We start from the raw sequence: 12,155 nt of genomic DNA, 5'->3' as shown, positions 1-12,155 counted from the left end.
TTTTTTTTTTTTTTTTTTTGAGATGGAGTGTTGCTCTGTTGCCCAGGCTGGAGTGCAGTGGTGCTCACTGCAACCGCTGCCTCCTGGGTTCAAGCAATTCTAGTGGTTCAGTCTCCCAAGTAGCTAGGATTACAGGCCCACACCAGCACACCTGGCTAATTTCTTATATTTTTCGTAGAGATGGGGTTTCACTATGTTGGCCAGGCTGGTCTCGAACTCCTGACCTCAGGTGATCCACCCGCCTCGGCTTCTCAGAATGCTGGGATTACAGGTGTGAGCCACCGTGCCTGGCCCGTGCTTTCTTTTATAACTTAGCTAGAGAGGCAAATTGAACCATTTGCATCTTCATGCCAGAGAAACCAGTTTGGAGGTCTTCATACAAGGTTCCAAATGGTCTATTCTAAAAGTTATTTGTGCTAGTGTTAGGTTAGAGGGTTTAAACACAATCAGAGTATTAGCTTTTGTTTTGCTAAACAAAAAGGGAAAGAGAGGCAGGCAGAAAGTCAGGCAGGCTGGAATGCCTATTGGAACCTTCTGGATCTGCAGGTTTCCCCTGAAATCTGGGTGATAAACTAACTCCTGTTGTTTTCTGTTGATCCTAGAGGTGGTCACAGGGACTGGAACAAAAGGTCCAAAGCAGTTTTTGCATAGACTTGAAGTGGTAATTATGCTTTTGAGAGAGAAGCACAATAGGCTCAGGCTGTGGGCTTGTCCACGTGGTGTCAGAGGGACAAGAGCACAGGCCCCCTTTGTAGTCCATTCCTATTGCTCTACTTAGAGCAGGTGCTCCGGGAGGCCCTGAAGGCACTAAGCACTTGGCTAAAGCCTGGCCAGGGTAACCACACTTAGTTTTCAAACTGAGAAACCATACCAATCACCTTTTCTAACTTTGGGAGTGCAGACATGCATGAAGCTTTTTGTGAAAATGATCCTGTTTATAACACGGCATTTTTTTCAGAGTTAATGGGGTAGTTAACTGATTCAATCAACAAGAATGTATTGAGAAGGAGGCTCACTCATTTACTCCACAAACATCTGCAAAGTTTCTTCTAGGTATAGGCTCTGTGCTGAGTGTTTAGGAGATACAGACACAGACATGATTCCTATTCTGTCAGAAGCTTAACAGTCTAGAAGGTGAGACAGACTCTGAAGCAGCCACCCAAATGCACTGTGGAAAAGTGCACAGCTCCAGGCTTAGACAAACATACGCACTTAGGGATCCCAGAGGAAAGGGTGATAAACTGCCTGGGGACTAGGGAGGGCTTCGCTTTAGAGCTGATGGCTGGGAGAGTCAATAGAGTTTCCATCAAAGAAAGAAACAGCAGAACCACAGGTGTGTAGGTGGGGGCTCTTACCTAAGTTTTGGGGCTGAGGGAGTGGTGAGTGAAGAGACCAGTGTATGAAGACCTTGTGGGCCATGCTGTGGGGTGTGAAGTTTATCTATCAACAGGGCCTCAGGGTTGTTTTCAGGCATGACTGCTACAGAATCATATCTTGTTTCAGAAATGCCGGCAAGCAGTGCAGAGGGAAGATTTAGGAGTAGATTATAGACACAGGGAAGTTGGGAGGAGGTGAGGGATGCTGAGCAAAGGCAGTAGCAGTGAGAGAGGCAAGAGATGGGTGAGTGAATTCAGAGGAGATGCCACTCAGTGATGATAGATTCTCTATGGGCATGAGGGAAAGCGAGGGGATGGGACAAGGTCAGGGGCTCTGGCTTTGGTGGGTGGGTGGGCAATGGTGGCATTAGCTGAGATAACCTGGGATCTTCTCATCACCTATCCCTTTACAATCTGTTTCCCAGCCCTGGCCACATGTTAGCATCATTAAAGCTTCAAACACATACCCATATTTGGGCCCCATCCCCTACTAAAGGCCCAGGTATTGATATTTCTAAAGGCTCATGCAGCCAGGGTTGAGAACTACTGACCTGATCCCCTCGGCAGGGATCATTCCTCCCAGCTCTGCATATGCCTTTGTCTTCTAGAGCTCTATTATTGCTCTCCCATGAGTATTTATTTATTTATTTATTTATTTATAAGACGGAGTCTCGCTCTGCCACCCAGCCTGGCGTGCAGTGGCATGATCTTGGCTCACTGCAACCTCCATCTCCTGGGTTCAAGAGATTCTTCTGCCTCAGCCTCCCGAGTAGCTGGGACTACAGGTGTGCACCACCACGCCTGGCTAATTTTTGTATTTTTAGTAGAGACGGGGTTTCACCATATTGGCCAGGCTGGTCTCAAACTCTTGACCTCGTGACTTGCCCGGTTTGGCCTCCCAAAGTGCTGGGATTATAGACATGAGCCACTGCGCCCGGTCTCCCATGAGTATTTATTAGCAGTGGAGCTCACCAAGAACAGTGTACAAGAATGGACATTTCCAGGGAAACTGGCCGGACCTGATCTTGGCCTTCAGGAATTCTTTTGTAAAACTGTCATATCACCAGGCCCACACAGGACAACATTTTACAGGCATTTCAGTCAATTACACAGTGGTAATTCACTGAACAAAGCCTTTGGGATCACAGCTGCTTTATTGAGGTCAGGTCTGTGCACAAAGAGGAGGCCCAGGGAAAACACAGTGGGGCAGTGTCAGGTGGCGTCCAGAGGGCATGGTGCAGCTGTAGGCCTGGCTTGAGGCAGGACATATCTGGGATTACAGGGCCCTGCACCAAGCTTCTCCATTGAGGGGGTGGGGAGGGCAATGCAGACAGTGAGAGGGTGCCAGGGCAGGCTATAACCTAATTTGCCTCTTGAGAAGTATGGTAATAATAAGATTGAAGCCGAAAGGAAATCTTTGTCCTAAGGCAGTTCTTCTCAAACTTGTGTGTGCCGAGGAATCACCTTGTTAAAATGTGGATTCTGACTGAGCAGGTGGGATCTGGAATACTGTGTTTCTAACAAGTGCTGATGTGATGCTGATGCATCTGGCCCAAGAAACAGACTTAGAACAGCAGGATCCCAGAATGCATCTCTATTTTTCTATATGACTTTTAGATCAGTTGTGTATTTAGAGAACAAAAAGTTTTTAAAAAGCTCTTTAAAATTTTATCCTTTTCAAGATAGTTTCTGAAAAACATGCATTATTTGAAAAGATACTTCGAAAATGGAAACAGAATGAATAGCACTGGAGTGCAGTGGGGAGATCTCAGCTCACTGCAACCTCTACCTCCCAGGCTCAAGCCATCCTCCTACCTCAGCCTCCCAAGTAGCTGGGACCACAGCATGTGCCACCATGCCTGGCTAATTTTTTGTATTTTTTGTAGAGATGGGGTTTTGCCATGTTGCTCAGACTGGTCTCGAGCTCCTCAGCTCAGGCAATCCACCCACCTTGGCCTTCCGAGTGCTGGGATTACAGGTGTAAACTACTGCACCTGGCAAGAACATATAAACTAGTCTACTATGCTCTAATTATAAAACTGTTTTTTTTGCCTTCCTGGGAATTTGAGGGATCAGGATTGACATTTTTTATTGGGGAAATCACCTGTGACTTCTGGAAAAGTGGGAAGGGGTACTGGTCCCTTAATGTCCCTTCTAACCAGCTTGTCAATGTTTAGTATTCCTTCAACAGTGGGCAGGTCTTTCATTTTACAACAAAGGTCTGCCTGAGGCACTAGCTCACAGACTTCATTCATACTAAGGTGTGAATGACAGCAGAGGAGCTTAGGCTTTGTTGGGGTGGTAGAGAGAGAGACAGAAAGAGAAAGGAAGAAAAAGAAATACAGCTGAAGACAAATGAGGATGCTGGTTAGCCAGAGGAGGTGTATATGGTGGCACAGAATTATTAAGAGGAATGAGAGTGGTGGAGGATCAATTAAATATATCTACCTCTAATTTCCAAATTTTTCTACTTTTCTCTTTTTCTCTCTGCCCTGTCATCAGCATATTGGTTGCTCTCTCCTCCTCCACTTCTGTTATCCTCTTGCTATTCATTCCTTTCGGCCCTCTAACAGTTCAGTTTCAGATGTAAAATATTTTGGTTCAAGAGGGACTGGATATCAACTAGACCTAAGATTTTGTGATTTACTGATTCTCAGTCCTAAGAAAAGGAATGATGTTGAGAGAACAATGACCAAAGCTGGACAGTTCCCCCTGGTGGTCAGCACTGAGACAACATGATTTTCCTTTATCTTTTATTCATTAACTGGTGAATTTGACAAATAATCCGTGAAGCTCCAAACATGACAGACATTGTGCTAAGGACAGACATGACATCTGTCCCTGTGGAGCACAAAGTCTGAAGAGGGAGTGTGTTACTAAACATTGTAGAGCATTTAGCATTTTCAAAAGCTATAAAAAATAAGCCAGAAAATTTGAAAGGAAAAAGGTTTCTTTTACCATTTTTAAAGAAAAGCAGGTAGAAAGGTTTTGTTTCTGACACTTGTAGCACTGAGTCTTCAACTTGGGTTTAGTTCTTTTCTTCAATTTTCATCGTAAAATTTCCCCAAATAAGTTTTTCTTATAAAGTGTGAGTATCAAATCAGATCATGTCTAGTATAATTTTTGACTCTGAATGTGTAGCATTCACAGTCTCTTTATTAGCAAAATTATAGTAATTAAATAATGCTGGCTTTATAATTGAATAGCACTTCACAAAATAATATGTCTAGCTCATCTATATTGCTATAGAATACTACAGCCCCAGTGCTGTATGTGCATGAACTGGTTAATCCTCACAACAGCCCTTATAAGATTCAGGTTATCCTCATTATCCACATTTTCAGATGGAGAAACTGAGGCTCAGAGAGATAAGCAATTTGTAGCCCTAGCCTTAATCACTTTGCCGTAACGAGACTGAGGAGTGCCTACAGTAAGTGTAAATGAACTTACTGTATCCTCACTGCAGGCAGAGGACTAGAAAGAGTAATGGAGTGGAATCTCTCTGGGTGTGTGTGTATGAGAATGAAGTTATCACTTGCCTGCAGTGATCCCGGTTGTTAAGAGCACCTCAGAGGCCACTGTTGTCCTACCGTTTCTGTAAGTGGTAGAGATGGCTAATGAGCATCTGTTGGTTAATTGATTGATGACTTCTCAAGGCTTTTTACAGCCTTAGAATTCTATTAGTCACGCTACAAGAAACAGGTTGTATGGAAGGAAAGGTAATTTATCTTTTAAGAATTAAGTGAAATCCTTTAAACTCTTGTTTTTGTGCCTAAAGCTATATTCTGATGGGAATGCTGTTTCTCCAGCTATGTCAGTGGTACAGTAATTTAATTTGGTTCTTGAAATTACTCTTATGTCATACATTTATTTAAGTAAAGATAGCCACATTGAATATGGAGATGCCATGAACAATGCAACAGGATCACAGAATGTTTGTAAAGCTGCTACAGTGATTACAATGAAAATAGTTTTCATTTCCTTATAACACACACACACACACATACTCTATGACCCCCATCTAAAATCTTTGAATATATCCAATATCTCTGGGTCTGGCACTGAACCTGTCCTGGCATAGCATAGATGCTCAATAAGTGACAAATTGAGTGAAAACCAATATTAGATTAAAATATTCAAGGCCAATATGCCCATTTCCACTCTCTATAGCTGTTCCAGTCAAAGTATTTTGGAAAGATGAGTGAGAATTACAGTAGGGAAAAATAATTTGTTCCACTGAAGAAAGAATTCTTGGCCTGGAACATTTTCTGAAAAGTTAAGTTTAGCTTTTAAAAATCAGAATTTAAAAATATGACTTAGGCCGGGCGCGGTGGCTCAAGCCTGTAATCCCAGCACTTTGGGAGGCCAAGACGCGCAGATCACGAGGTCAGGAGATCGAGACCATCCTGGCTAACCCGGTGAAACCCTGTCTCTACTAAAAATACAAAAAACTAGCCGGGTGAGGTGGTGGGCGCCTGTAGTCCCAGCTACTTGGGAGGCTGAGGCAGGAGAATGGCGTAAACCCAGGAGGTGGAGCTTGCAGTGAGCTGAGATCCGGCCACTGCACTCCAGCCTGGGCGACAGAGCGAGACTCCGTCTCAAAAAAAAAAAAATGACTTAATTTGGGCTGAAGTTTATTTTTGAGTTATCTATAAATAGATTGTAATAAAATGAATAAATTAATAATTATAAGATATTAGTCTAAGAGAAAGAGGCTTGTACAGGTCTTGAGCACATTGTGGCCAAATGATTACGTTTAATATAAATATTACTCATATCTTTAAGGAAAACAAGTTTAGCGATATTACTATATTGTTTAATATAAATTAAACATTAATATTAAGCAATATTGCTATATGTTAGTATATAATATATAATATAATCATATTATTACTGTATTATAATACTAATATAATCTGCTAAATATAGGAATATTTCTAATTAATATTAATAATACTTCTAATTGAAAACGTTTTTAGGAGTCCATCTGTGCCTGCATATAGTAATATATTTTTTATTTTTTCTATTTTTAAATTTTTACCACTCTTATTCAAAATAGTAATAAAGTCATACTTGTTTTAAAGCTAGCACTTAAACATCGCGGACAGCTTTCCCCTAGTTAGTGCAAAATTGTAGATTTTCATGGTATGTTGTTTAAATGGAATTTGCACTGCTGCAGTGCTAATGAAATTCCTTAGTAAGAGAGATGAGTGCCTTTTATGTTCAAGAGAAATGTTCAATGGCCATTAAAATACTTTGACTATTTGATTTTTTCTTTCCTCAAGGTCTTGATCATCCTCATTGTCTGTCATACAAATTAGAGCTTGGATCAGACCAAGAAATTCCCTCTGATTGGTATCCGTTTGCTACTGTTGAGTTTTCTGTGCCTGACACCTGTGCCTCAAAGACAGAGGTCAGGTCTCTGGGGGTGGAGAGTGATGTCCAGCCACAGAAACATGTTCAGCAGCGAGCTTGCTACAACATCCAGGTACATCCCACAGCTTCTAGAACTGTGACCTGATTTGGCTTTAAATATTTGTTTTGCTGTCTTTTGTGATCGTGTATGTGTTGTGTGTGTATATGTGTGGTGGGATTTGCCCTAGAGAGGATCTCAGCTTTGGAAACTTGATGGCCACCAATGAGCTTAGCACTTCCTCTCCATTCTGGAGAATGTTGGGAACACTTAATAATTTAGCTCTCAATGAAAAACAGTATATTAAAAATGAATCTACATTTTAGAAGTATATTTATAAGAAAAATTATGATGTTAGAGCACCATTTCTCAAAATATGTGCTGCAGAACACGTGTCCCAAATAATTATCCAAGAAAAGAATAAGTTAGGGAATGCCATATACTAAATTAATGGTAAATAAAGGCCCCCAAGAAGTCCTGCAATAAGGAAACTTGTTAAACTTAGTTAACCCAGTTTTTCCCAATTCATTGGCTATTGCGTCTTGTCTATGTGGGTGTGTGTATATAAAACACTTATCCCTATCTTGTGGAATAGTATTCTGTGGAGCATGCTTTAGGAAATGCCGAGTTTCTCTATTATGGTAGTTTTCAGTTTGTTTTTTTGTTTTTTTGTTTTTTTTTTTTTTGAGATGGCATCTCACTGTGTCACCCAGGCTGGAGTGCAGTGGCATGATCTTGGCTCACTGCAACTTCCGCCTCCTGGGTCCAAGCGATTCTCCTGCCTCAACCTCTCAAGTAACTGGGATTACAGGCACCCACCACCATGCCCAGCTATTATTATTATTACTTATTATTATTATTATTATTGTATTTTTAGTAGTGATGGGGTTTCGCCATGTTGGCCAGGCTGGTCTCAAACTCCCGACCTTAGGTGATCTGACCGTCTCAGCCTCCCAAATTACTGGGATTACAGGCGTGAGCGACCATGCCTAGCCTATTGGTAGCTTAAAGTTTTATGTAAAATTTTTAAATAGAGATGGGATCTCACTATGTTGGTCAGGCTGGTCTCAAATTCCTGGTCTCAAGTGATCCTCCTGCCTCAGCCTCCCAAAGTGCTGGGATTACAAGTGTGAGCCACCATGTCCAGCCTGGTACTATGGTGGTTTTAAATGTTTGCCATCAGTTCTTCTGCATTCTTAGGCAGATGAACTAAAGGAGGACATACACTTACATCTGTTTCTAAACTTGTTTTCCCTCCTTATCCTCAAGTTTAGTACATATATGCATGTCCTCTGCCACATATTTCCCACAGTATCTTGAAATAGTGATGTATCTTGCTGGTCTTGTTTAAAAGTTTTTTTTTGTTTGTTTGTTTTTGTTTTTTTTTTTGAGACAGAGTTTTGCTCTGTTGCCCAGGTTGGAGTGCAGTGGCACGGTCTTGGCTCACTGCAACCTCTGCCTCCTGGGTTCAAACAATTCTCCCGCCTCAGCTTCCCGAGTGGCTAAGATTACAGGCTCCTGCCACCATGCCTGGCTAATTTTTTGTATTTTTAGTAGAGATGGGGTTTCACCATGTTGGCCAGGCTGGTCTCAAACTCCTGACATCATGATCTGCCTGCCTCGGCCTCCCAAAGTGCTGGGATTATAGGTGTGAGCCACCACACCTGGCCTAAACGTATTTTTTAACTAGAAAACATTTCGAAAATCACAAAAATTAAACATTTCATTACAGACAGGTGGTTCAGTTTAGAATTTATGTTTCCCTTCTGATTTTCACATGAGCAACATTTTATAATTTCTAGTATCATTTATTTTATTTTTAAAAATTTAAACTTTGCCTGTGACACAGCTCTCAGGAGGTCCTGAGAACATGTGCCCCTTGAATAGCATTTTAAAATCTATGTGTTGCTTGACTTGCAGCAATGATTAATGCCATTCTGATTTCCTACTCATTTATTTCTATTAAAAATAGTGATATTATAGATGACATCGTTAATATCAACTGGGTTTCCTATACTATAGTAATGTGAGTCAGGATTTTTCTTTATTTTTGGACTATCTGTTTAGAAGTCTATGTTTGGGTCCAGTTACCTTTTTCTGCTGATAAAAGCAGTGATAGGTGGTGCTGTGACCTGAAGGATATATTTCCCCAGCAGGTGGGAATTGCCTCCGCTGAAGATAGCTGCCTTCCCCGAGGTCATGCCTCCTCCCTGGAATCTAGGCAGGGGTGTGCAGACCCCTTTGCATCAACTTGGGCTAACTCTGTAGGTCAGCCCAGCTTCAGCTCTCCAGGGCATGGGCAGAAGCCTTCATTCTGACTACATGGCAGCCCAGCTTCTCTCTCTGCCCATTTAGCTTCATTTCCTGCAACGTTTCCATGAATGTTGAACTCAACAGCACTCTCCAGTAAACTTTCTGCACGTGGATCTCCATCTCAGAGTCTATTTCTTGGGGAACCTGACCTGTAACACTAGGTATATAAGTATTATGTGTGACTGAAACGTGGGTTAAGTTCGCATGGAGACTACGTTTATATTTATTTTCCTATTCACAAAACGTGCCAGCTTCACGCAGTTTTGGTGGACAATTAAAAATTACTTTACAAAGTATCTCTAGCTTTAATGGCATTTACTAGTTGATCTGCACCTGATGGCAGTTTCAAAATGTTTTCTTCCATTCAGTAATTCTCTGTTACAGTTTCAAAGTGCCAGATACCGCTCCTCGTGCAGGGACACAGTGGTGTGAACAGAGAGACAAAGTCCCTGTCCTCATGGAGCATAGTTTCTAGTGGGGGTAAATGAAAAACAGTTAGTAAATAAATAAATAATATGATTTCAACTAATGACAAATTCTAAGAAGATAATAAAATAGGGTAACAGGATAGAGAACGACTGGAGGGCTTTATCTGGGGTAGTCCTGGAGGACCTCCAGGAGGATGTGACATTTGAGCTGAGACAAAAATGATGAAGAGCAGATGGTTTGGCCCAGCTGGTTTACTATTAGTTTGCTGCAAAAGTAATCACGGTTTTTGCCATTAGTTTTGCACCAACCTAATAGTTTGTAAGCTGGTTTGTTTCAGTTAGATAATTTTGGGTGCATTATAAATCTCAACGGGGCCAATGGCTAGATATACGATACAGCCATGTATTCAGGGGGAGGGATAATTGATCATATGTCTAGTCAGATCTGTAAATGTTTTTCTCAACATGTGTATTCTGTACACATTTTATAAAAACTATGTTTGACTTAGAAGACAGTTTTGGTGCTCTTGAAGATTTGACCCTGGCGGGGAGGATTTGTGGGGGGCTCTGTTGTTCAAAAGAAGAGCAGAGTGCCTCACCTGGAAGCTGCTGTAGGAGGGTAGAGCGCTGTGTCTGTGTCCAAAGGGTGAGGTTTGCGCAGTCTGTGCCGCATGTATAAAATAGGACTGAAGAGGTGTGAGTGCTGCGTTGCATTTGTTAATGCTGCCTGTGTTTTGCTTTTGCATAACAGGTTGAAATAGAAAAGAAGTGGATTAAAATCGATGGAGAAGACCCAGATAAAATTGGTGACTGCATAACTCAGTAGGAGTAGCGAGAGTTTATGATGACAGCCCACTTGTCAAATATGTAATTCACCGAAACACACCAAGTCCTGCTACTGTAGAGTGGAAATGACTTCTGAACAGTGGTTTTAAGACAGGTCTGATGGCTGTGTTTAGAGAAGTTTGGACCTAAAACTGAACAATCTGTATTTTATGCTTTTCATATGTTTTTGTCCCAGGGGTTCGATCTAAAATGTTTCTATAATTTGTGTGATGTTTTGCTTCCTATTGAAACTCAAAGGCACTGTTACTCGTTGTGTGACCCTGCAGCCAGTTTGAGTTTTGATTACTCAGTGGTTGATTGTTTTGCTCCCTGGATTACTGAGGTGCCGTCTTTATTTTTTCCCATCTCTTCTTGCTGGTTAGTGCCTGTACTAGAGGGTAACGGAATCAAAGGAGACATACACCAAAATACTTAATTTTCCCTCTTGCTTGCCTCTGAAATGTGGCTAGGTATAGAATGATGTTGAAACCACAGGCTAAAATGTAGATTTGGAAGTATCTGTGCTTTTGAATTACTTATTTTCCTGTCCTCTTACCACATTGGTAAGTAATAATTGGCTATATTTGGTACCTGTCTCTCTCCTACTGTATTGTCATTTTCAAAATGTGTTTGTATTCTGGTGTGTGCTGCAAAGAAGCTATTTCTGTTGTCCTACATAGTTTAGTATAAATCACTAAGACGTATTTCCTTTCACTTGGTGGGATTCCTTTCAAAATGGAATCTGAGTATTAGACACTAGTTAAAATATTTATATATATTAAAGATGAATTTTTAAAATTTATAAATACTATTTTCCAAAAGTACAGACTGTAAGGACATATTTTGATAAAGTATTATTTGTAATGAACACAAGCCTCTCTTGAGTAGAAGTCTAAATCACATGATAATTATTTTATACTAGTTCTGCTATCATGCTATTTTATGCTAATTCTGCTTATTTTAGAGTATTTTTCATTAAAGTGAGCAAAGTGAAAGATACTTGGTATTTTACCCAGATTTCTAAGAGGCAACATTTTTATTCTTCAGAGTCAGGTAAATGATTATAATGGTTTGGTTTCTAATGAACAGTCAATAGCATTAGCAGCTATAATTCCATTTATAATTTCCTTTTAGCATTTACAGTGAAAAGTGAGAATTTTAAAACGTATGGAATCTATTTTCCAGATATATTTTTAGTCTGAAAAACAAACTCCCCCATGTGGTATTAATATACCTCCAATTTATGTTGAAGCTTAAACATAATTAGGAGATTTTTTTTCTATTTGCTAGATTTGTTTTGAGTCAAAACTGATTTAATATTTTTCCAAACAACATTTATGTGTTGGCCTACAGAGTTTATTTCATGTGTTTTATTTAATATTATATTACATTCATTGCAATCTGTTCAAAAACAGATTAAGACAAACATTTATGATGGTCTGTATCAATCAGCAGATTTTATTGCTTTTCATTATTTTACTGTAAAGGCAAAGGATGCAAAAGGTGATGGTTGGTTGAAAGGAATTGCTATTACTGTTTTTATTTTTTACTTTTTTTGAAACAGAGTCTCATTCTGTTGCCCAGGCTGGAGTGCAGTGGCATGATCTTGGCTCACTGCAACCTCCGTCTCCTGGGTTCAAGCGATTCTCCTGCCTCAGCCCCCCAAGTAGCTGGGATTACAGGTGCAAGCCACCAAGCCCGGCTAAAATTCTTTTGTATTTTTAGTAGAGACGGGATTTCACCGCGTTAGCCAGGATGGTCTCCATCTCCTGACCTCGTGATCCACCCGCCTCGGCCTCC

The 12,155-nt window shown here is 40.8% G+C and overlaps 1 protein-coding gene across 1 annotated transcript in view; it reads left to right on the top strand.

The window, feature by feature from the left end:
• STON1 (stonin 1) overlaps positions 1-12,155 on the top strand; it is a 74,274-nt gene that overhangs the window by 60,480 nt on the left and 1,639 nt on the right. The window contains exons 3-4 of the mRNA XM_011935851.1: positions 6,662-6,864; positions 10,282-12,021. Coding sequence (XP_011791241.1) covers positions 6,662-6,864; positions 10,282-10,356 — 278 coding nt within the window. The 3' untranslated portion in view covers positions 10,357-12,021. The remainder of the gene's footprint in view (positions 1-6,661; positions 6,865-10,281; positions 12,022-12,155) is intronic.

Source organism: Colobus angolensis, unplaced genomic scaffold (assembly GCF_000951035.1).
Source record: "Colobus angolensis palliatus isolate OR3802 unplaced genomic scaffold, Cang.pa_1.0 Scaffold15, whole genome shotgun sequence".
NCBI classification, from domain to species: Eukaryota; Metazoa; Chordata; class Mammalia; order Primates; family Cercopithecidae; genus Colobus; species Colobus angolensis.
Note: the sequence above shows the minus strand (reverse complement) of the source record. Positions and strands in the feature narration are given on the sequence as shown.